The sequence below is a fragment of the Myxine glutinosa genome, chromosome 3, assembly GCF_964187855.1.
Source record: "Myxine glutinosa chromosome 3, kmMyxGlut1.1, whole genome shotgun sequence".
In the NCBI taxonomy this organism is placed as follows: domain Eukaryota; kingdom Metazoa; phylum Chordata; class Myxini; order Myxiniformes; family Myxinidae; genus Myxine; species Myxine glutinosa.
Genome location: NC_136263.1, coordinates 149,601,501 through 149,627,074, shown reverse-complemented (window position 1 = coordinate 149,627,074; position 25,574 = coordinate 149,601,501). Strand labels below are relative to the sequence as shown.

Below are 25,574 nucleotides of genomic sequence, written 5' to 3'. Positions count from 1 at the left end.
TTAAAATAATGACTTAATTAATTCCTATGGTTCCACCTAATGTGAAGGTGATTAAGCTCTCCTACCACGTGACATCAACTCACTGGGTCACCTTTTGCCGTTGCTCGGGCTTTCAGGTCCCTCTGGAAAATGGAGCGCGCATTGATGGCGGAAGCACCCAGGCGACAGCTTAACCACGTCTGGAATCGAACCCAGACTAGACAGCTCAAAGAGGGACGCACCACCTCTTAGAAACACCACCCGCCACAAGTTACAACCAAAGGTGGTTGCTGTGGTTGTTGTTTTTCTCCTCCCGCCTTTAGCGACCTCTGCCGGCTTCCTCGCTGTAGTTTCCTTGTCCGTTCACGTTTCCCCTCTCGTCTGCCATGTCTCCGCCATCTTAGCTGCTGGGCTGCGGAGGAAGTGCACGGCAGGACCCGTCGGGCATGAGCGCTGATGTTGACGGTGAAGTAGCGCGAGGCGCGCGCCCCGCGACCGGTATGCGCGGCCCGAGCACCAGACCACCCGGCGGGGCTCGCGCGCGACCCGCGGATCCGGAGCCGAACCGGGCAGAGCGCGATCATCGGCGTTTGTTATTATTCCTTAATTCGACAAAATTCGACTTATTCGACGGGAAGGGCATCGGAGAAAGGGGAAGAGGGAAAAGGGGGAGCGGTGTTTACAACTGTATCGGTGATTCCTGTAGGGGTTGGGGGGTAAATTCCAATGGATTCGTTGAATCCCATATACTGTACCTGCAGTCACCAAATGGTGAACCCGCAGTTCGTGCAAAAAGTTAAGTTTTATGATTCGTAAACGTTATTCGTGCATTTTGACATTGTCCGCGGGTCTATTTGCTTCGTGACAAGTTGATTTAGTCCTTCCGTGAGCCTGGTGTTGACTTGTTAAGATCTCAGGGTCTTGAGTTTGAGCTCTGTCGTTGTGTTGAAATAACACCAGGTGGGTTGGCTGTGCCTGTCATCCTTCCGAGGCAAAATGAGTACAAGCTTACTGGTAACGGGGGCACTGCATCAGCGGCACAGCGGCGCCTCAGGAAAATGATGCAACCAGCAGCCACAGGCTGAATACGAAACGAGAACAAGTCCTCTCATTATAATTAAAAAATGAAATGCTAAATGTGAATCGTGTATTATTAGGCCGGTTGTAGTGCAAGACCCATGACCTTACCTAATATAGGCCGGTTGTAGTGCAAGACCTATGATGACCTTACCTAATATAGGCCGGTTGTAGTGCAAGACCCATGACCTTACCTAGTATAGGCCGGTTGTAGTGCAAGACCCATGATGACCTTACCTAATACAGGCCGGGTGTAGTGCAAGACCCCATGACCTTACCTAATACAGGCCGGGTGTAGTGCAAGACCCATGACCTTACCTAATACAGGCCGGTTGTAGTGCAAGACCCATGATGACCTGACCTAATACAGGCCGGTTGTAGTGCAGGACCCATGACCTTACCTAACACAGGCCGGTTGTAGTGCAAGACCCATGACCTTACCTAATACAGGCCGGTTGTAGTGCAAGACCCATGACCTTACCTAATACAGGCCGGTTGTAGTGCAAGACCCATGACCTTACCTAATACAGGCCGGTTGTAGTGCAAGACCCATGATGACCTTACCTAATACAGGCCGGTTGTAGTACAAGACACATGACCTTACCTAAGACAGGCCGGTTGTGGTGCAAGACCCATGCCCTTACCTAATACAGGCCGGTTGTAGTGCAAGACCCATGATGACCTTGCCTAATACAGGCCGGGTGTAGTGCAAGACCCATGACCTTACCTAATACAGGCCGGTTGTAGTGCAAGACCCATGACCTTACCTAATATAGGCCAGTTGTAGTGCAAGACCCATGATGACCTTACCTAATACAGGCCGGTTGTAGTACAAGACACATGACCTTACCTAATACAGGCCGGTTGTGGTACAAGACACATGACCTTACCTAATACAGGCCGGTTGTGGTGCAAGACACATGACCTTACCTAAGACAGGCCGGTTGTGGTGCAAGACCCATGCCCTTACCTAATACAGGCCGGTTGTAGTGCAAGACCCATGATGACCTTACCTAATACAGGCCGGGTGTAGTGCAAGACCCATGACCTTACCTAATACAGGCCGGTTGTGGTGCAAGACCCATGCCCTTACCTAATACAGGCCGGTTGTAGTGCAAGACCCATGATGACCTTACCTAATACAGGCCGGGTGTAGTGCAAGACCCATGACCTTACCTAATACAGGCCGGTTGTAGTGCAAGACCCATGATGACCTTACCTAATACAGGCCGGTTGTAGTACAAGACACATGACCTTACCTAAGACAGGCCGGTTGTGGTGCAAGACCCATGCCCTTACCTAATACAGGCCGGTTGTAGTGCAAGACCCATGATGACCTTGCCTAATACAGGCCGGGTGTAGTGCAAGACCCATGACCTTACCTAATACATGCCGGTTGTAGTGCAAGACCATTACCTTACCTAATACAGGCCGGTTGTAGTACAAGACCCATGACCTTACCTAATACAGGGTGGTTGTAGTGCAAGACCCATGACCTTACCTAATACAGGCCGGTTGTAGTGCAAGACCCATGATGACCTTACCTAATACAGGCCGGGTGTAGTGCAAGACCCATGACCTTATCTAATACAGGCCGGTTGTAGTGCAAGACCATTACCTTACCTAATACAGGCCGGTTGTAGTACAAGACCCATGACCTTACCTAATACAGGCTGGTTGTAGTGCAAGACCCATGACCTTACCTAATACAGGCCGGTTGCAGTGCAAGACCCATGACCTTACCTAATACAGGCCGGTTGTAGTGCAAGACCCATGACCTTACCTAATGCAGGCCGGTTGTAGTGCAAGACCCATGACCTTACCCAATGCACGCCGGTTATAGTCCTTACCTTACTGCCCTGATCTCTCTCCAGATTCCATGATGCCGCAGGAACCGCCTTTTCAAGCTCCTGTCCGTCCTTGTTTGGGCACTTCAGGAAAGCTCATAAAACTTCAGGCCAACTACTTTGAGTTGGACATTCCGAAGATCGACCTGCACCATTACGACATTGAGATTAAACCCGAAAAGTGTCCAAGACGGGTGAACAGGTGAGCTTTAATTATGGGTTATTACCTCCGCCACCAAAGGTGTTTGTTATGCTTTCACCCCTCTCTGTCCGTTTGTTTGTTTGTTTGTGAACAAGATATCTCAAAAATTTGTGGACAGATTCGGACGAAATTTGGCAGAGATGTAGCGTATGTGACAAGGACGAAATGATACGATTTTGGTGAAGATCCAGAAACGGCTACTATAATTTTTAAAGTGATTCTTCAGAACGATACATAGCAGGGAGATAGGGCCAAAAACGATACATAGCAGGATATCTCAAAAAGTTATGGATGGATTTGGACGAATCTTGGTGGAGAGGTTAGGTGTCTCAAAATGACTAATCGATTCGATTTTGGTGAAGATCTGAATATGGATTCAGATATGAGAATTATTTAATTACTTAAGTGATTCTTCACCATTAGAAGATGGGGCCAAAAACGATACATAGCAGGATATCTCAAAATGTTACGGATGGATTTGGACAAAACTTGTTGGGCAGGTTGGGTATGTGACAAAGAAGAATTGATTCAATTTTGGTGAAGATTCAAATCCGGATCTGTATCAGATCATTTAAAAGTGATTCTTCACCATTGAGAGATATGGCAAAAAACGACGATACATAACATGATATCTGAAAAAGTTACGGACAGATTCAGACCAAACTCCGCAGGCAGGGTGTTGGTTGCATCAATGACTGATGGATGTTAAGCTGGGTGTCCCGTCTGCTAGCATTAACCGGGAGACGTTAAAGATCCCACGTTGCCTTTCACAAACTGTCGGAGAGTTACAATTTCCTGCTGACTTGAAGTCGAACGTCAGGCCTGTTCAGCCAGTTCATGAAAGACTTGAGCCAAAAAGTTTTTTCCAATTTTCCATTTCCAAAGATTCTAACGATCAACATGTCCATCTCTGATTCCAGTTGTCATTTTGTCTAAGGCCTGCAATAACTGCTAGCCTAGGTTTACATTTTCCAAGTGTGGCACGAATTATTATAGTTTGCACACTTGATTTGTGTCATGTGACATGGAACGTCATGTTATTTTGACCCCTTCCTGTTTGCATTTCAGCACTTCTGCATTGTGCTCTTCACGTGTCTTCCGGGCAATGTTTGCAGTTGCAAATCAGGTTGGGGTGTATCTATACATAATATCGATTGTCCTGGTACAATATTAATCAAGGTCAAGATAATTATGTGGATGATATTTGCACAACTTTTGGGCCATGAGAGACAGAATGAACTAGAACTGCATACCTCCACCTGACTGAACAGTTTACGTTTTGAATCGCACTGATAGGCCGGATCTCGATCTGGACTTGAACCAACATCGAATCTGCTTGTTATTATCGACTAATCAACTCATCTACCTAATTTGATCATAATCTGTCCCCAACTTTTTTGAGACATCCTGCTCTGTATCGTTTTTATGCCTCCGCCGACAAAGTCGCCGGAGGCATTTTGTTTTTGGGTTGTCCGTCCATCCGTCCGTCCGTCCGTCCGTATGGGCTAAACCTCGTTTTTCTCAGCAACCGGTCCACACGTCCCATTGAGCCGAAACTTTCTGGGTAGGAGTGACACCCATGCAGAATGTTTTTTTGATAAATGCGACGTCATAGGTCACGTGGTATGTAGTGCAAGACCTGCACTGGATTAATTGATTAATTTAAAATATATATATTTTTGATTAATTAATTAATTAATTGTGTCAGGATTAATTTTTGATTATTCAATAAATTATGTCAGGACATAAATAAATTGACGTAAATTATGTCTATGAATAAATTGTGTCAAAGAGGCTGAAAGAGGCAATTAATTAATTGATTATTTAATTATTAACAATTAATTAAGTACTTATTTATTCCTGTCAGGGCAGCCATCTTGAATTAAAAGCAAATAATAAAAAACTTATTTCTTGGAAACCGCTGAATGGAAAAAAATTGAAACTTGCCACATTGTCAAGTACTCCCAATGGGGAATAAAAGCATGATGATGATGACATCATAGGTGAAGTAGTATACCAGCCAAGATTGTTTTAATCAAATTACTTATCCTAAAAATCTGAAATTGCATGCACATGATCTATGACCCATTTTGTATTCAAATATTAAATTTATGACATTTATAGGTCACATGGTTTGGCAGCCATATTGGATTAAAGGAAAATATTAAATAATTATATCTCTGAAACCGCTCATCCTATCGATGCGAAATTTTACAAATATCATCTAACAGCACTGTTGCATATAGTTTGAAAATGATGTCATAGGTCACGTGGTTTGGCAGCCATGTTGGATAGAAAAACGAACCTTATCCGATCAACACGAAACTTCACAAACGTGATCCCCTACCCATACATATGCAGAGTGATGGCATATACCCATTGTGGGACTATGCGGAGGCATATGGGCGACACAGTCACATTGTTATAGTTAGTCCTATCTCTCAATGGTGAAGAATCACTTTTTAAAATTATAGTATTCTGATCTGGATCTTCACCGAAAACTAATCAATTCGCACCCAAATTTCACACACCATGTCACACACCCAAATTTCCCACCAGATTTCATCCAAGTCCGTTCATAACTTTCTGAGATATCCTGCACACAAACAAACAGACAAGGGATGAAAACATAACGGTGGCGGAGGGGAATATAATGAACTTGCTTGTGCTAAGCAGTACAGTGTGTAAACTTCGAAAAAGCAACTTTGTAGATGTAACACCACTCCACTCATCCCTGAATAGCTTTTCCTTTTGACTGATTTCATGAAATAATAAAATTCCCTTTGTTCTGTTTCTTATTATTTGACTTTCAACTTTGTTGGTTTTTTCAATGATCAAAATCCATTGATCGCAAGCAAATTGCCTCCTCCTGGGTCAAAGTTCCTTGTACAATTCAGATGTATCATACAATCATCTGTTACAGAGTGTCAGGGCTGCCAAAGCAGTTTATTGGCCTGGGTTATACTATGGGTGGTTTGCCATTGCATTCCTAGCAGTAATTAGGGCAATATTTGTAGACCGCCCCTTTCATATTCCATCTCCAGGCTCTGCATGACGCCATCGCCGGGCACTGAAGGTTTTCACTGGTTTTTTTCCCGGCTGAAAGGGAGTACTCAGTTTTCACCCCGGTTTCTTTCTTGTTTTCTTGTTACCTCCGCCACCGTGGGTTGATGGAGGTTATGTTTTCACCCCTGCCTGTCTGTTTGTTTGTCTGCCTATGAACCGGATATCTCAAAAAGTTGTGGACGGATTTGGACCAAACTTGGTGGAGAGGTTGTGCGTGAGACAAGGTCTAATCGATTAGATTTTGGTGAAGATCTGAATATGGATTCGGATACGAGAATTATTTAATCTCTAAGTGATTCTTCACCATTGAGAGATAGGGCTAAAACCGATACATAGCAGGATATCTTAAAAAGTTATGGACGGATTTGGACAAAACTTGGTGGACGAGTTGGTTTGGTGACAAGAACAAGGCGATTAGATTTTGGTTCAGGTCCGAATCCAGATCCGGCCTATCAGTGGGTTACAAAACATAAACTGTTCAGCCTGGCGGAGGTATGAGCTCTACTGAGTGCCCTTCTAGTTTTCTTGTTTTCTTGTTTGTTTGTCTGGGTGATATCTCAGCCATCGTTTGAGCTAGGAAGCTGAAATTTGGGCACAATAGTGAGCAAGTGCTTTGGGAAAAGCGATATTTATTTTTTGATTAATCAATTAATTAACTGTGTCAGGATTAATTGATTAATTTAAATAAAAAAAAATTTAATTAAGTAATTAATTATTGTGTCAGGATTAATTTTTGATTATTCAATAAATTATGTCAGGACATAAATAAATTGACATAAATTATGTCTATCAATAAATTGTGTCAGGATTAATTTTTGATTAATCAATAAATTAATCAATTAATTAATTGATTATTTAATTATTAACAATTAATTAAGTACTTATTTATTCCTTTCTTATCTGGGCAATATCTCAGGCACCTTTTGAGCTAGGAAGCTGATATTTGGACACGACAACGACCAAGTGATTTGGCTGTAAAGGCTATTGTTGATATATTGATTAATCAATAAATAGATTAATTATTTATAGATTTTTTTTTTCTTCTTTTTTTTTTTTTGTATACAAGATCGAGGCTCGTGAAAGAGCGAACATTAATCACACAGAAAGACAAACCGACACATAAAACATATAACATCGGGAGCGGTAGACAAGATGGGGAGAGAGGGGGAAGGACACAAACACAACATTTGAGAGCAGGGACCGAGAGACATGGAGACATCGAGAGATCTGAGAGAGGGCGAGGGCTTTGGGGGGGGGGGGGGGCATGGGAAGGGGGCGGTGGGAGAGGTATAAAACATATGGACACTGCCAGGACTTCCAGGAAAGAAGTTGGAATTTCAAACAAGGTGGATCTGGGGTGAATTAGCGGGGGTAGAAAAGATCAAGGTTTTGGATGGGGGAAGATAAGAGATGGTGGTGAACAGCTGTTTTAAAGACCTGGAGGGAGGAGTGGGATTGATGGGAGTGAGGGAGTTTGTTCCAGAGGCGGGAGAAAAGAGGAATGAAAGAGTGAAGGTGAGCAGAGAGCCGAGATTTCGGCAGTTTAACCATCAGAGGGTTGCTGGCAGATCTTGTGCGACCTGTAGGAATATTTGGGGGACAGAGCACAGAGAGAGCTGGGGGTGCAAGGCCGAAGAGGAGTCGGTAGAAGACAGAAAGACCACCTACCTGCCTGCAGTGAGTGAGTGAAAGGCCCTCAGAGATAGCTTCATCGCGGGAGATTCCAATAATTCTGAAAGCTTTGGTTTCAACAGCGTGAAGCCGAGCTAGGTGTGAGGCACGAGCACCGGCCCATAGGGGAGAACAGTATTCCATTGAGCTGCGGATGAAAGCCTTGTATGTGGTGGGGAGCTCAGGTGTGCCGAGGAAGGACTTCGCAGGACGGAGGATGCCCAGTCGGCGACTGGCTTTGGAGGCCAGCTTGGAAATGTGGTTTTCCCAAGAAAGATCATGGCAGATTGTGAGACCCAAAATCTTGAGCGACAGAACTTCTTGGAGAGGATTGTTGAGAAAGTAGATGGGAGGGTTGTCCAGTCGATCTTTTCGGAGAGACATAGTAAGAGTGTGAGATTTGTCAGGATTGAAAGACATGTTCCACTTGTTTGACCAGTCTGTGATTTTGTCCAAGTCTTCAGAGAGTGAGGAGGCTGCAGACTGCCGATCTGAGGGAAGAGGAATGGAGCGGCAGAGAGTGGAGTCATCAGCAAAGAGATAGAGAGGATTTTCAAGAGAGTCAGAGAGATCATTGATGAAGACCAGAAAAAGCACGGGGCCGAGAACACTGCCCTGGGGAACTCCAGCCTGAACAGGAAGAGGAGATGAGAGAAACCCATTCAGGGCCACACGTTGACGACGACTAGAGAGGAAGTCTGCCAGCCATGCGTGGAGATTTCCATGGATACCAAAGGAGGAGAGTTTGGTGAGCAGAGCGGGGTGCCAGACCGTGTCGAAGGCACGTGATATGTCGAGGGAGACAGCTCTAATTTCCTGTTTGGCATTGAGGACCTCCATCCATTGTTGAGACAGCAGAAGCAGCATGTCCAGAGTAGAGTGACCTGGTCTGAAACCAAATTGATGATCAGAGATCAAGCCATTGGAGAAGAGGAAAGATTTCATATCCGAAGCAATGATGGATTCCATGAATTTGCTGATAATTGGGAGAAGGCTGATTGGTCTGTAGTTGCTAGGATCTGTTTTTGCACCTTTTTTGTGCAAAGCGGTGATGTTGGCTGATTTCCAAGCAGATGGCAGTTGACCTTGAGCAAAAGAGAGGGTGAAGAGAACAGAGAGAGGGTGAGATAGAGCGGCAGAGCAGGATTTTAGGACCCGTGGGCTGATGCCGTCGGGTCCAGTTGCAGAATCAGAGTCGATGGTTGACAGAAACTTTTCCACCTTGTCAGGAGGAAAGGACACGGAGTCCATGAGCAGCAGGGTACGACTGGGTATGGTGGGTACAGAGAGGGATGGGTTTGGGACACAAGATTTAGAGGGAAACACAGAGTTGAGGCATTCAGCTTTTTCACGTGCGGAGTCAGCTGTGTAGCCGTTTGAGGTAAGGGAGGGGATGGAGGGGGAACAAACACCAGAAACGGATTTGACCAGACGCCACCAGGATTTGGAAGAGGGAGACAGATAAGAGAGTTCGGTCTTGAGAACGGAGAGATATTGTTTCCTGGCTCTCCTGAGGGTGGACACACACTTGTTTCGGGCTTTGTGAAAGGAAATGAGATTTCCTTCCGTTGGATTTGCTTTCCAGGAGACGAAGGCAAGTTGTTTCTGGGCAACAGCCTCACCACAAGATTCCGTGTACCATGGACGGGAGGAAGGGTATGACAACTGAAGACGAGATGGGATAAATCTGTGCATGAGAGAGAGCAATTTACTTTGGAAGAATTCCCAGGATGAGTTGATGTCAGAGGTGGTAGAGATGGGAGACCAGTCCAGATGATTGATGGCTGCTTGAAGACCGTGCCAGTTGGCCTGAGTGAAATGCCAGACTCGTCGACGCTGAGCAGGCTCCCTGAGGATGGTCAGAGAGATGTCCACTTTAACAAGGACATGATCAGATGATCCGATTGGAGCAGAAGAAGAGCAGCAGACATTTTCAGGGAAGTTAGTCATAACCAAGTCCAGAAGAGAAGATGTTCCGTTGACTGAGATCCGGGTCGGGAAATTGACAGATTGTGTCAGTCCCAGTGAGTCGCAGAAGTCCTTTGCTGAGGAGCCATGGCTGGTGAGAGAGGTACCCACACCCAGCCAACTGGCATGATGACAGTTGAAATCACCACATATGAGGAAGAGAGAGTGGGGATGAGTAGATAGAAGTTGGTCCATATTATCAGACAGCGAGATGTAGATGGAGTCATCACTGTTTGGTGGACGGTACAACACACATATGAACAAGAGGTGGGAGCGAAGGGGAAGCCGTAGCCAGAAGTATTCCTGGGGGTGAGGTGGAGAGAGCGCAGTGCAGGGCGAGTGAGGAAGAGAGTTTTTGATAAAGATAGCAACCCCACCTCCAGGACGAGGCTCAGGTCTATCATACCGGAGGAGGGAGTAGCCCGGGAGAGATACTAAGGAATCAGAGACATCATAAAGGAGAAAAGTTTCTGTTAAGCAGATCACGTCTGGTTTGACAGAAGCAACCTGTATGGAGAGATCAGTTAAGTTTGAACGAAGGCCCCGGATGTTTGAGGTCCATACCGTTAATGAAGAGGAAGGGGGAGCATCAGATACAGAACAGGGGGGAGGAGGGGTAGGGTAAGATGTGGAAGAGGTGGAAGAGGTAGGGAGAGCTGTTGAAGGTGTGTCAGAGATAACTGACATCCCTCCCCCCACAATTAGTCAATTAATCAGTTAATTATTAAATTGTTTCAATTAATGACTTATTTACTTAATTTTCAAAATGTGACAGCTTCAGATGAAACACTGGTGGTTGAGGTATGCTAGCCAATTGATTAAGAAATTATTTTAGGATTATTATTTTTTGATTTTAATTATGCAATTAATCAATCAATTATTTTACACCTCTCCCTCCCAATACCTTCTCTATGTGCTGCTGGAGGATGTGATTTATTTATTTGGTATAGGGGCGGTGTACTTTGAATGTATCTGTACTTGTTTGGAATTTGTTTAGGGTGCTGGCAATAGCTCGCCTACTCTTCACGAAGGACACCGTGGGATCTTTAATGTCCACCAACTAATATTAACAGATGGAACGCCCAGTTTAAACATCCGTCTATGGGATGGCACACATGGATCATACTGTCTGTGAAACACCGGGATGACAGTTGAGCTGGTTCGAGATTCGAACCCAGGCTAGACAGCTTAGTGGTGAGTTTTCATACCTCTAGGGTCTAGTCTAGAGTCTAGACCATCATACCAGTCCACACACATCACAAGTAATTATGTGACTTCCAGACACTGGAACATTGTCCGTTGATGTCCATTTGTGCAAAATGATGGAGATGTATTGATAAAAGTCAAAAGGTAACTCCCAAGCACCGCTATGAATCAATCTGTGGCAGAAGCAATGTAAGACACCTGAACTTGAAGGAATATCATCATTAAAAACTCTAATTAATGATGTAAGTAATTATAGATGAAACTTGTGGAGTCAGGCATAACCTCAACGTTCCTTTTTAACTTCGACTGTTGAATGAATTAAATAATGTGCTGTGTGGCACCATGACGCAGCTTGTAAGTCACGTGGTTTGTATGAGCCAATGAGAATAGCAAAAGCCTGTTTATTGCAAGTAAACCAAATCAATTATAATAAGCCTTGTGGAGTGAAAGTGTGAAATTGAAATGCAGCAACTGTGAATTAAATAACGAGAGTTGTTGGCATAATTGTCAGTGTCCACTCGGTACCTAAGAGGTGGGTGGTTCCATTCTCACCTTGTCTGAGTCATACCCAATGGTACGTGCTGCTTCCTGGCTTCACGCTCTCCATTTAAAGGACAAAGCTTGGATAGACTCCATCAGTTGATATTCATGGGAAGGAGTCAATTCCTCCTTAATTGCCCCGCTGAGTGTGGAGAGAAAAGCAGCGCCCGAAAGGTAGCAGTGCTGGTACCCAGAATGCCCCAGTAAGTTCTGTCATTGCTCTCTCAAGCCCAGTGGCCATGTTTGTCTGAAGTCAAGTCTTGTGTGTGTCTCGTTGGTTGTTATCTCCAGATGTATTATTATGCGGGTTTCAGAAAAGGGAACGGAGCCCTCCCAGGTCTCAAAGTAACCACCTCCATGTGTGCTTGTATGTGTATGTGTGTGCACGCTCGTGCATGCAAGTTGCTGTTGTTAGCTGTAATCTCCAGATGTGGGGCTGTTGGTGTGTACGTTTGTGTAGGTGTTTGTGTGAGTGCACACACGCGCAAGTTGCTGCTGTTGCTGCTATCTCCACGAGTGGGTGGTGTTTGATCATGTGTGAGATTTGTGTTGCGGTTCTTCCACAAGCCTTCAACCAATACAAGTAAAAACATACATTGGTGCTTTCGTCTCCTTTCTAGCGCAGTTAATATGTAATAATTTTGCAGTGATGATTATAGAATGACTATTTACAGTTGTGGCAGGGGCACATTAAAACCGGTGCTTGTTTCACAATAGTCTGAAATAATTAACTTGTATGTGCTATAGTATATCAATTCTGGACACACTTAATACGAAGGGCCTGGTGTTGGCTTCGGGTTCGGGTGCCGCCTTGGGATCCTAGGATCCTGGGCTTGAATCCCGGTCGATCGCTGAATTAACACCAGGGGGGTTGACTCAGCCTGTCATCCTTCTGAGGTCGGCAAATTGAGCACCAGTTCTTGTGTTTGATACCCCTCCCACCCCCACCCCCCACGCCTCCTCCCCTCAAGCCCCCCTCCCACAGACCTCCTGATGTCCCTGCTCTCAAATGCTGTGCTTGTGCTTCCCCTTCTCTCCCCATATTGTCCACCGCTACCCCTATTATATGTTTTATGTGTCTGTTTGATTTATTGTGTGATAAATTTATTGTGCTCTTTCACGAGCCTCGATCCTGTATCCAAAAACCCCCCCCTGCTCTGTGGGGGAAAAATGTTCTCTAAAGGTGGTTCTTGTTCTTTCTACACACTTAATAAGAAATGATTCACACATTATCTGGATGGCTGTGGAAGCATGATTGTGAGAAATAGTTAAGGTGTATACAAAGATTTATAATGAGTAAGTAAGACATTATAATTAGTAAGATTTGGGAATCAGGTGTACACAAAGTAGCAAGGTCAGTTGAGGGGGGTTGAAGGTGGTGGGCAGAAAGCATGGCCGAATAAGTATACTAGTGGTTTATTTCTTTTTCAAGATATTCCAAAATTGTTGTGTTTTCTACGCCCAATTGTTGTGCTGCAGTTATTATTGAATTATTCTGTTATTTCAGCTTCCAAATTGCTTGCTTTTCTTTCATAGAAATTTCTCTGGTCTTCATGTTTGTTTATGCTTCCTGACTCACAAGACAAAATGAAAGGCGAAAACCAAGATGAGACATTTGCAGCTCTTTTATTTGTGAACAATCAATGCAACAAGAAACACCTTTCAATCATTTGTCCCAATAGTTATGCTTACCTAAAATGGGGGACTGAACATAAAAAGTGCTATTGTTCTACAATGGTAAAACATACAGTGCCTAAAGAAAGCCTACACCCCCTTTCAAATTTTTCACCTTTTGTTGCCTTATAGCCTGGAATTAATGACGTCATAATTTTTTTTTCTCCACCAATTTATCCCTAGATGACGCTCAAGAAATTTCATCTTGATCGGATGAAGTTTTGTATTTGTCGAAATATGACGTCATAATGGAGGAAACTATGACATCATCATAAATAAATGTTATTCCCCATGGAGAGTTCTTTACAATGAGCCATGTCTCACATTTTTCTATGCAGTGCGTTCAGAGATCTAAAGGTGCAATTTTTTTCGGTTTTTCCAAGATGGCGCCAATACCACGTGACCTATGACGTCATGCTTATCATTTAAAAAATTATACCGGTGGAGGTGCACCTATGGTGAAAATTTCCTGGCAATCGGACTGACGGTTGCAGAGAAAATCATATTTATTCTGTGCAGACAAACAAGCAGACAGACAAACGGACTCAAATGCTCTGGCGAGGGTAATTAGCTAAGGTGAAACCAATCACCTTCAAAATCACACACCAAGTTAATTGGCCTCCACCTGTCTTACATTGTGGTGATTCTCATGATTTTAGAATAAAATCAGCTGTTCCTTTCGGTTTCCTCTGTGTAATTCACAGCAAAGGCTCAACCATAAGCACAAAGGAGCTTTCAAAAGAACTCCGGGATGAAGTTGTGGAAAGGCACAGATCAGGAGATGGGTAGAAAAATATTTCAAAGGCCTTGAATATCCCCTTGAGCACAGTCAATGCAATCAATAACAGGTGGAAGGCAGATGGTACCACCTGCCTAGATCAGGCCGTCCCTACAAACTGTATGACCAAGGAAGGAGGAGACTGATCAGAGAGGCCATCAAGAGGCCAATGGCAACTTTTAAAGTGCTACAAGCTTTTATAGCAAAGACTGGTCACTGTGTGCATGTGACAACAATATCCAAGCACTCCACAACAAGTATGCTAGGGTGGCAAGAACGAAGCCATTACTCAAAAAGCGCATATTGAGTCCCGTTTGAAGTATGCATAAAAACACTTCAGAGATTCTGAAGCCACGTGGAAAAAAGTGTTGTGGTCTGACGAAACCAAGATGGGATATTTTGTGTATCATTTTCTAAAAAAAAAAAAAAACTTTCTAAAAAAAATTCCACTTTGACATATGAGGCTCACCATTTAAAGGACTACGCCTTGGATAAACTCCATCAGTTGACATTCATGGGCAACATCATAAAGATAGCAGTACTGGTACCCAGAATGTGTCGATCAGTGACAAAAATCTCAATTTAATCCATTTCAAATTCAGGCTGTAACACAACAAAATGTGAAATAAATCAAGGGGTGTGAATACTTTCTGAGAGCACTGTATATATATATATATATATATATATATATACATACATACATGCCTATTCCAGTTATACTCTACCCATATATACATTGTGTGTGTCCTGCTGCTAAATGTCTGCGTCATGATGTGGTTGGGTGTTTTTGTGGGTTTTTTTTGGATTACCAAAGCACGAATTTTTGAAATGCACAGAATTTTGACGACAGGATTTGAATTTCTTACTACCGGTACCTGATAAATAAATCCTATCTCGTGATATATAATCAAAATATAACAACTTTCTTTTAACATTTGAACTTAAGATGGAACAAATGAAGTAATTCCCCTTATATATTTTTTAGGATACCCTAATATTTTTGGCCTTGCAAGAAGAAACAATTTTCGCCTCACTGTGTGTGCTTTGAAGATGCATTGCCATGCAATGCTGATTAAAATTTATTTTGCTTCAGTTGAGTGAGAGGTAATGTTTATCTCTTGAGTTACTTACATCGTGCAACATGGTGTCTTCAGTTGACTTGCCATTTTGGACCGCAAGCGAAGCTGATTATATGGTTCTTAAAATATATGTAGGCCATCTCAGGCCTCTACAGTTCATGAGATTTTTTATTTACACATTTTTATTCTTCACTACTGGTGTTGGCTTAGCCTGGTGGTGGCTTAGCGGTCAGGGTGTCGGCTTGGGATCCTAGGATCCTGGGTTCGAATCCCGATCGATCGCTGAATTAACGCCAGGGGGGTTGACTCAGCCTGTCATCCTTCCGATGTCGGCAAATTGAGTACCAGCTTGCTGGGATGAATGATCCCGGTGTGTACCCCGATTTAGAATAGGTACACCGTATCCCTGCGCATCGTAAGAGACGACTAAGGGTTGGTGCCAGGAAGGGCATCCGGCCATAAAAACATTGCCTCAAAAAGGGAACCATGATTGTCATGAGGCCCGCAAGGCTAACCCCCGCTCTAGTGGGGAAAATGGCCTTAAAACGATCATTCATTCACTACTACTTCTTTAACACCTCTAAGTAATGCTAACTTTGAGGCTGTGGTATTTGTTTGAAGTCTTTCACAAACCAGATAGACCGATGGTGGCAGTAATTTGAAACTTGTTCAGAGTGCCAACGATAACTGACACATTCTATACAAAAGACACGCTGCTTAGCGTCAATCTGAGGGACTGCTTTATGATCCCGACCTGTAAAGCACCAATCGGACAGTTCTTAGTCGGGCCGAGAATGAAATCCAGACGACAATGATTGAAGGTAAGTGCCCATCAAAATATTCACGGCACCATCCTGTGGGAATATGTGACACTGTGCAATCCTGTGGGACTTGGTGACACCACATGCTGCAGAATTACACCTTGCATGGGAAAATCATTATTTTGTAAAATTGCCTTGTGCTGTGGTTGCAGAAAATGGAAGGAAATATAAAATTATATCAAAGGCTTATGAGTGATTATTTTTAGGCAATTAGAATCTGCTTTATTTTGCAGGAAATGTTATTTACGCCAATCACATCTCACTCATTTTGGGCAATTGTTGGCAAAAGCTCTCACAGTTGTTTGTAACTACGGACACAAATAAGAAAATTCCGTTATTTGTAGCAAAGGTAAATATTGGCATGAGGGTTGCAGACAGATCTCCAAGCTTCACCACCAGAGACAGTTTTATCTCCCAAAAAGGTTGCACAAGCCATGCACCCACTGTTAAGTCCAACTCACATACATGCAGTGATTTTCATTTTCTATTGAGGATTTTAAAAAATCTGACAGTGTTGCCAGAAGAAAAAGCAAGAGTTCGATTTTCCACCTAAGAAAGATTTCTATGAAGGCTTGACAGTTTAATAAAAATTTAAAACACAGATCATCATTTATTATCATACTAAAATACGCCATTTCATGTCTGTCTGTCCGTCTGTCTGATGAATCTTTGACGCCAATACATTCCGTCGTTACTTATCCAATCTCAACCAAACTTGACAGGACGACTAAGGGTTACACAATGAAGGTAGTAGCGCATTCATTTGCCCCTCTGCCCAAGGGGTTTTTCTCCCCCGAGCGGATTTTCCCCGTCATTGCCGTCAATGGGGTTGCGTGTTGAGGTGTATATCAATGTTAAATTAGCTTTATCGTGGCGTTTTTCCAAAGAAGAAGATTTATTGTGGCGTTTTTCCAAAGACGCTTTAATAACAAAATTAATGATAATGGCATATTATTAATGTTATTACTGTGGCGGACACAAAAGCCCACTGGCGTGGTGACATCATTCCACGCACCAAGTGGGCGGTGGCCACGCCCGAGGGGTAGGCGTGGCCTCAGGATATACACCGGGCGACCAGCCTGGAAGTGTTAGTGTAGTCTTACAATAAAGACGTTTATATGTTACCGCTTGTCCGCTTCCTCCTTGCTCACAAGCAGCGCGCGTAACGCCGCGCTTTACTGGTGACCCTCGACGTTGGATCTGCCGGAGCGATCCTTCCACACGCGACGCCATCGCCATGGCCGCCTTCGTCAAACTTCCGGAATTTTGGGAGGCTCAGGCCGAAGTCTGGTTCGTCCAGGCCGAAGCCCAATTTCAGCTTCGGCACCTCACCGGCGATGACACGCGCTACTGCCACGTCGTCGCCTCCCTCGGGCCCGGCACGGCCGCTCGAGTTGTGTCCGTCCTTCGCCACCCACCGGACGGCCACAAGTACGAGGCACTCAAGCGGCTACTCCTAGCCACGTTCAGCCTCACGGACGACGCACGGGCCGACCGCCTCCTGGATCTCCCCGAGCTCGGTGAGACGCGCCCGTCGGTCCGAATGGACCATATGCTGTCACTGTTGGGCGACGAAGCCCCCGGTTCGCTATTCCGGGCGCTTTTCCGTCGCCAACTTCCAGCGCAGGTTCGCCTCGCGTTGGCCGGGACCGGGCTAACGGAACCCCGAGCATTGGCGGCCGAGGCGGACAAGTACTTCGCCGCTTCGGACACGCGGGCGAGCGTTGGCGTGGCCGTCACGGCCTTCGACGCTGATGTTCCACAGCATCATCTTCTACAGCACGCTGATGTTCCACAGCATCATCTTCTACAGCACGCTGATGTTCCACAGCATCATCTTCTACAGCACGCTGATGTTCCACAGCATCATCTTCTACAGCACGCTGTGGTTCAGCAGCATGCTGATACGCACCTCGTGAACGCCGCCACGCCCCGCCCACCGCCGCGGCGAAAACCGCCACCGCGGGGAAACCCGTCGACTCCACCGGCCTGGCAGAGCCAGCCGCGCTCCTCCAGCTCCACCACCTGGTGCTGGTTCCACGCCAAGTTCGGCCACGAAGCTCGGCGGTGTCGTCCGCCGTGCTCCTTCAACGGGTCGGGAAACGCCCGGGCCGGCGCTCAATTGTGGCGATGAGCGCCGGCCGTTCGAGCAGCCTGCTGTTCATAACGGACACCTTCTCCGGGCGCCGTTACCTGTGCGACACGGGAGCACAGGTGAGTGTCATTCCCGCCGGCACGTCAGACAAGCACGCCGCGGGTGGGGGCCCCGCGCTGCTTGCCGCGAACGGGACGCCCATCCGTACGTACGGAAAACGCTGCCTCTCTCTGCGGTTTGGAGGGCAGGTTTTCCGATGGACGTTCGTCACCGCCGACGTGCCCATGGCACTGCTTGGCGCGGACTTCCTGTGCGCTAATGGGCTCCTGGTCGACGTCAAGCGCAGACGGCTTGTCCAGGCCGAGACGTTCAGCTCGCTCGCATGTGCGTTGCCCAGCTCAACGAGCGGCTTGCCAAGCGGCTTGCCGAACGATTCGGTTCCGGCCACGTTGGTCTGTACGCTTCCGGCAGCGGACGCATTCACCCGCCTCCTCGCCGGCTTCCCGGCCCTCACGCGGCCCACCTTCTCGGCGGGGGCCGTCAAGCACGGGGTGGCCCATCACATCCCCACCGTCGGGCCACCGGTCTACGCCCGGGCACGCCGCCTCGAGCCGACGAAGCTGGCGGTGGCAAAAGCGGAGTTCGCTACCCTGGAGCGACTCGGCATCGTTCGGCGCTCAGAGAGCGCTTGGGCGTCGCCGCTGCACATCGTGCCGAAGCCCGGCGGGGGATGGCGACCGTGCGGGGACTATCGCCGTCTCAATGACGCCACGACTCCCGACCGCTACCCCGTCCCCCACATTCAGGACTTTTCCGCCCGTTTGGCGGGCAGGTCCTTCTTCTCGAAGGTGGACCTCATACGCGGCTACCATCAGGTCCCCGTCAGGCCGGAGGACGTCCCGAAGACGGCGGTCATCACGCCATTCGGACTCTTCGAGTTCCTGCGCATGCCCTTCGGTCTGAAGAATGCGGCTCAGGCGTTCCAGCGACTGATGGACAGCGTCCTGCGCGACTTGGATTTTGTCTACGTCTACCTGGACGATATCCTCGTCGCCAGCGCGTCCCGCGAAGAGCACCTACGCCACCTCCGCACGCTCTTCGAACGCCTGGGCCAGCATGGCCTGATTGTGAACCCCGCAAAGTGCCGGTTCGGCGCCGCCACAATCGATTTTCTGGGGCACCGTGTCACCAGGCACGGAGCCGTCCCCCTGCCGGCCAAGGTGGAGGCGGTGAAGGGGTTTCCGCGCCCCCGCACGATCAGAGGGCTGCAGGAGTTCCTGGGCATGGTGAACTTTTACCATCGGTTCCTGCCCCGTATCGCCCAGCTCCTGCGCCCCCTGCACGAAGCTCTCCGAGGTAAGCCGGGCAAAGGCGACGTTACCTGGACCGAGCAGATGGACACGGCGTTCACGGGCGCGAAGCTCGCCTTGGCTAACGCCACCATGCTCGCGCACCCGGCGCCCGATGCACCGATCGCCCTCACCACCGATGCCTCGGACTACGCGGTGGGCGCGGTGCACGAGCAATGGGTGCGTGGAGCTTGGCAACCGCTGGCGTTCTTTAGCCGGCAGCTTCGCCCGCCCGAACGCCGTTACAGTACCTTTGACCGCGAGTTGCTCGGACTTCACTTGGCGGTCAGGCACTTCCGCCATCTGCTCGAGGGCCGGGCGTTCACTGCCTTCGTCGACCACAAGCCGCTGATCTTCGCGATGGGCAAGGTCACCGAGCCGTGGTCGGCCCGGCAGCAGCGTCACCTCTCGGCCGTGTCCGAGTACACGACGGACATCCAGCACGTCGCGGGGAAGGACAACCCGGTGGCGGATTGCCTTTCCCGGGCCGTCGCCCACGCAGTCCACCTCGGCATCGACTATGCCCGGATGGCAGCGGACCAGGCCGCTGACCCCGACGTCCAGGCCTTGCGGACCGCCGTCACGGGCCTCCGCGTCACCGAGGTGCCGTTCGACGGCGCGGGCGCGGCCCTCTTGTGTGACGTCTCCCTCGGGCGTCCTCGCCCCATTGTGCCCACGGGCTGGCAGCGCCAGGTGTTTGACGCCATCCACGGCCTGTCCCACCCGGGCGCGAGGGCCTCCCAAAGGCTGATCGCCGACAAGTTCGTCTGGCATGGCCTCCGGAAGGCCGTCCGCGGCTGGGCCAGGACATGCCTCGCGTGCCAGCGCGCCAAGGTACACCGGCACACCCAGGCCCCGTTGGCCCCGTTCACGGTGCCGGAACGCCGGTTTGACCACGTCCACGTGGACCTGGTGGGACCTCTGCCCCCCTCGCGGGGTTTCACCCACGTCCTCACCATGGTGGACCGCACCACCCGGTGGCCGGAGGCCGTGCCCTTGGCGTCGACAACGGCGGCCGATGTCGCACAGGCTTTCATCGCCACCTGGGTCGCCCGGTTCGGCGCCCCCTCAGACATCTCATCCGACCGCGGCCCCCAGTTCACCTCGGAGCTCTGGGGGGCGGTTGCGCAGGGGCTCGGGGTCCGGCTGCACCGAACCACGGCCTACCACCCCCAGGCTAACGGCCTGTGTGAGCGATTTCACCGCTCATTGAAGGCCGCGCTCCGGGCCACCCTCCGCGACGGCGGCTGGGTCGACAGGCTCCCCTGGGTCCTGCTGGGCCTCCGGACGGCGCCCAAGGAGGACCTGCGCGCATCCGCGGCGGAGTTGGTCTTCGGGCAACCGCTGCGGGTGCCGGGCGAGTTCCTCCCCGACTCCACGGCACCATGGTCCGCGGCACAGCAGCGCTCCGCTCTGCAAGAGACCGCCCAGAGGTTCGCCCCGGTGCCAACGGCATGCCACGGGCACCCACCGACGCACGTCGCCCCGGAGCTTCGCACGGCGGAGTACGTCTTCGTCCGCCACGATGCCCATCGGACACCACTGCGGCCCCCGTACGACGGGCCTTTCCGCGTGCTGGAGACCGGGGCGAAGCACTTCACTCTGGACATCGGCGGTACTCCTGACCGCGTTTCGGTAGACCGCCTCAAGCCGGCCCACCTCGATGTGGACCATCCACCGCCAGTGGCCCGACCCCCACGTCGGGGCCGCCCTCCTGCGGGCGGACCCCCAGCACCGCCCAGCCCCACCGCCACGGCGCCCCCCGGTCCTGCACCCATCCCAGGGGCAGCCAGGGGCATCCCACCTGGTATCCCTGCACCCCAGACGCCGCCGATCGCCAGGGGGCGCTTCGGCCGGGTCATTCGTCTGCCCCGCAAACTGGCCCTCCAGGTGCGCGGGAATTCTGGGGGGGCGCGTGTGGCGGACACAAAAGCCCACTGGCGTGGTGACATCATTCCACGCACCAAGTGGGCGGTGGCCACGCCCGAGGGGTAGGCGTGGCCTCAGGATATACACCGGGCGACCAGCCTGGAAGTGTTAGTGTAGTCTTACAATAAAGACGTTTATATGTTACCGCTTGTCCGCTTCCTCCTTGCTCACAAGCAGCGCGCGTAACGCCGCTAATGTCGCACTAATAACAATATTAATACTAATAATGTCGCACTTCCCCAAATAGTTTTTCCTGCAGTGATGCCGTGTTTAAATAGCTTATAGTTATAATGGTGTTGCCGTTGGAGCAATGGCTGCTACAGGAAGTAAAAATATTATACACCACAAACACGTATGATTAGCTTTTTAAATTGTCGCGAATGTTCTTTATAACACTAAATGAAGAAATTTGTAGGAATTCCAACATCCCTGAACTAAGGTTTACTTACAGAACTGAGCGAAAATCTACGGTACTCGAAAACCCCACAAATGTTGGGTAATAACATGGCCCTTTCTGGCGATAACGTGGCGTTTTTCGTAGCGAACTTTTGAAACTCGATCCTGCTGTTTAATACGAAACTGAAAAGGAGAAAGCCCGGGTTGTGCTCATTTACCAAGCAGCTAGCTGGCGCTTGCCAAGCCAGTCATTCCTTAACGGTTTTGAATGGAGTGTTTGCTCGAATGCTTAAAATACTTGGCGATCTCTCCACAAGAAACTTGGTAAATGAACACACCCAATGTTCTTGAGACCAGACCATAGATCGACTATTATCTATATACCCCAAAGAGGAATGACCCTTCTTGCCGCCCCCGTAGTGAGCGGGTGTACTAGTTTTTAAAATCACTTGAAGTGTTGTTGCTCGTATTTTAGTATGATGTCCATCCGTGTTTTTGTCTGTTATCAGATTTTTGTTACGAAACTTGTGAACCACTGAAGGGATTTCAACCAAACTTGGCAAAAGTATATAATGTTGTGGGAGCTATGCTTGCACGATAAAACCGGACAAAATGAACGATGCCAGGAATGAAGCTTCACTGAGCTATTTATTTCCAGCTCACTCGAAAGAACTCAAAAGCACTGAATCAGCCCATCGAACGGGCTGCAATTTATAAGTAAAGCTCAACACACAAAAGCCACGCCTCTCAGGCGGGGCGTGGTATGCAAATAGGTAAGCCAAGTGTTCGCCCGGGAAAGGCAAGTCTGGACACGCCTGGGCGAGTCCGGACAAGTGACCGCTCACCGGTTGCGTCATCGGCCGGTGCAAGGTAATTGTGTCATGCTTCCGGTAACCGCTACATGCGCCCCCCAGAATTAACATGCACCGGGAGAGTCAGTTTGAGGGGGGTCTTGATGACCCGGCCGAAACGACCCCTGGTGATTTGTGTGGGGGTGGTAGGTGGCGGGGCGGGGGATGGTCAGGCGGGGGGCTTGGTTGATGGGGGACGGCCCCGTCGTGGAGGAAGGGCCAACCGTGGAGGTTGGTCGAGGTCCAAATGGGCCAGCTTGAGGCGGTCCACGGAGATGCGGTCCGGCTTGCCGCCGATGTCGATGATGAACGACTTGTCGTCCCTCTTCAGGACCCGGAAAGGTCCATCGTACGGCGGCCGGAGCGGTCCCCGGTGTGCGTCGTGCCGGATAAAAACGTACTCCTGGGGGGACGTGGGATTGGGGGCAGCCGTGGTGGGACGTGGGCACGGAGGCAAATCTGGCAGCCTCCTGGAGGACCGAGCATTGGCGAGCCGCGGACCAGGGGCCTGTGGCATCAGGGATGAATTCGCCCGGCACGCGCAGTGGCTGGCCGTAGACCAGCTCGGCGGTGGAAGCCTGGAGGTCCTCTTTAGGGGCCGTTTGGGGGCCCAATAGGACCCACGGGAGCCTGTCGGCCCAACCGTCGTCCTGGAGGCTGGCCCTGAGAGCGGCCTTCATCGAGCGGTGGAACCGCTCGCACAAGCCGTTGGCTTGGGGGTGGTAGGTCGTGGTGCGGTGTAGCTTGACCCCCAAGGCCTGGGCGACCGCGCCACAAAGATCGGAGGCGAATTGCGGGCCTCTGTAGGAGGAGATGTCCGAGGGCGCGCCGAAACGGGCAATCCAGGTGCCAATGAAGGCCTGCGCCACGTCGGCGGATGTTGTTGATGCCAGCGGGACGGCCTCCGGCCACCTGGTGGTCCTGTCCACCATCGTGAGGAGGTGGGTGAAGCCCCGCGAGGAGGGAAGGGGTCCCACCAGGTCCACATTGACGTGGTTGAAGCTCCGCGTGGGCACGTCGAATGGTGCCAACGGGGCCTGGGTGTGCCGGTGGACCTTCGCGCGCTGGCAGGTGACACAGGCGTTGGCCCAGTCGCGGACGTCCTTACGGAGCCCATGCCAGACGAACTTTGCTGCCACGAGCTTCTGTGATGCTTTCCGGCCCTGGTGGGAAAGGCCGTGGAGGGCGTCAAAAATGTGCCGCTGTCGGGGTCGGGGTCGGGGGTGGGCACGATGGGGCGAGGTTGGCCCAGGGAAACGTCGCACAGGAGAACCGTGCCTGTGTCCTCGAAGGGGACATCGGCCAACCGCAGGCCTGTGTCCGCTGTCCGGAGGGCTTGCACAGTTGGGTCGGCGGTCTGGTCAGCCGCTGTGCGGGCGAAGTCCACACCCAGGTGGACGGCATTCGTGCCGGACCGGGAGAGGCAATCGGCCACAGCGTTGTCCTTGCCCGCGACGTGCCGGATGTCCGTCGTAAATTCGGACACGGCGGAGAGGTGGCGCTGCTGGCGGGCCGACCACGGCTCCGTAACCTTGGCCATGGCAAAGACCAGGGGTTTGTGGTCCACAAACGCCGTGAACGGGCGGCCCTCTAAAAGATGGCGGAAGTGGCGAACGGCCAGGTAAAGGCCGAGGAGCTCGCGGTCGAAAGCGCTATACTTGCGCTCGTTAGGGCGAAGCTGCCGGCTGAAGAAGGCCAGCGGTTGCCAAGCCCCGTTCACCCACTGTTCATGCACGGCACCCATCGCGTAGTCGGAAGTGTCCGTGGTGAGGGCGATGGGTGCGTCGAGCGCCGGGTGCGCCAGCATGGTCGCGTTGGCGAGGGCCAGCTTAGCGCCCGTGAACGCCGCATCCATCTCTGTGGTCCAGGCGACGTCGTGCTTGGCCGGCTTGCCCTGGAGGGCTTCGTACAGGGGGTGCATGAGTTGGGCGGCGCGAGGCACGAACCGGTGGTATCAATTTACCATCCCCAAAAATTCTTGTAGGGCCTTGATGGAGCGGGGGCGTGGGAAACTTGTGACTGCCTCCACCTTGGTAGGCAGCGGGACGGCCCCATGCCTCGTGATGCGGTGCCCCAGGAAGTCGACGGCCGTTATGCCAAACTGGCATTTCGCCGGGTTGATGATGAGGCCGTGCTGGCCGAGGCGCACAAAAGGCGTGCGCAGGTGGATGAGGTGCTCCGCCCAGGAAGTGCTGGTGACGAGAATGTCGTCCAAGTAGACAAAAAGGAAGGTGAGGTCGCGCAGCACGCTGTGCATCAGCCGCTGGAAGGCCTGGGCCGCGTTCTTAAGGCCGAACGGCATGCGAAGGAACTCGAAGAGGCCAAAAGGTGTAATTACCGCCATCTTCGGCACGTCGGCCGGACGGACGGGTACCTGGTGGTAGACCCGAATGAGGTCGACCTTGGAAAAGAACACCCGCCCCGCCAAACGGGCAGAAAAGTCCTGTATGTGTGGTATCGGGTACTGGTCGGGGGTGGTGGCATCGTTGAGGCGGCGGTAATCGCCGCATGGTCGCCATCCGCCACCCGGTTTGGGCACGATTGGCAGGGGCGAGGCCCACACGCTATTCGAGCGCCGCACAATGCCCAATCGCTCCAGCGCATCGAATTCCACCTTCGCTACGGCGAGTTTGGCCGGGTCGAGGCGGCGAGCCCTGGCGTAGACCGGTGGACCTGTGGTCGGGATGTGGTGTTCGACGCTGTGCCTGACGGCGACGGCCGAAAACGTCGGCTGCGTGAGGGCGGGAAACTCGGCGAGTAGGCGGGTGAAATCGTCCATGGCCGGGAGCGTGCAGGCTAGCTTGGTCGGAGCGGAGCCGCTCAATGAGCAAGCGAGCGAGCTGAACGTCTCCGCGTTGACGAGCCGACGCCATTTGACGTCGACCAAAAGCCCATGCGCGCAAAGAAAATCTGCACCCAGCAAGGCCATGGGCACGTTCGCCGTGATGAAGTCCCACCTGAAGCGCTGGCCCCCGAAGCAGAATGCGACGCTGCGCGAACCGAAGGTGCGGATGGAGGAGCCGTTTGCGGCGACCAAGGCGGGGCC

The 25,574-nt window shown here is 50.3% G+C and overlaps 1 protein-coding gene across 3 annotated transcripts in view; it reads left to right on the top strand.

Annotated features, from left to right (window-relative positions):
- The first annotated feature begins 312 nt into the window (after positions 1–312).
- Positions 313–25,574, top strand: part of LOC137417989 (protein argonaute-2) — a 122,195-nt gene continuing 96,933 nt past the window's right edge. The window contains exons 1-2 of one of the 3 annotated variants that reach the window (XM_068103926.2): positions 313–444; positions 2,931–3,105. In XM_068103926.2, the coding sequence (XP_067960027.2) occupies positions 426–444; positions 2,931–3,105 (194 nt within the window). In that variant the 5' untranslated portion in view covers positions 313–425. Of the gene's footprint in view, positions 478–2,930; positions 3,106–25,574 lie in introns of all 3 variants that reach the window. The other 2 variants (XM_068103925.2, XM_078774673.1) reach the window with 2 other exon arrangements.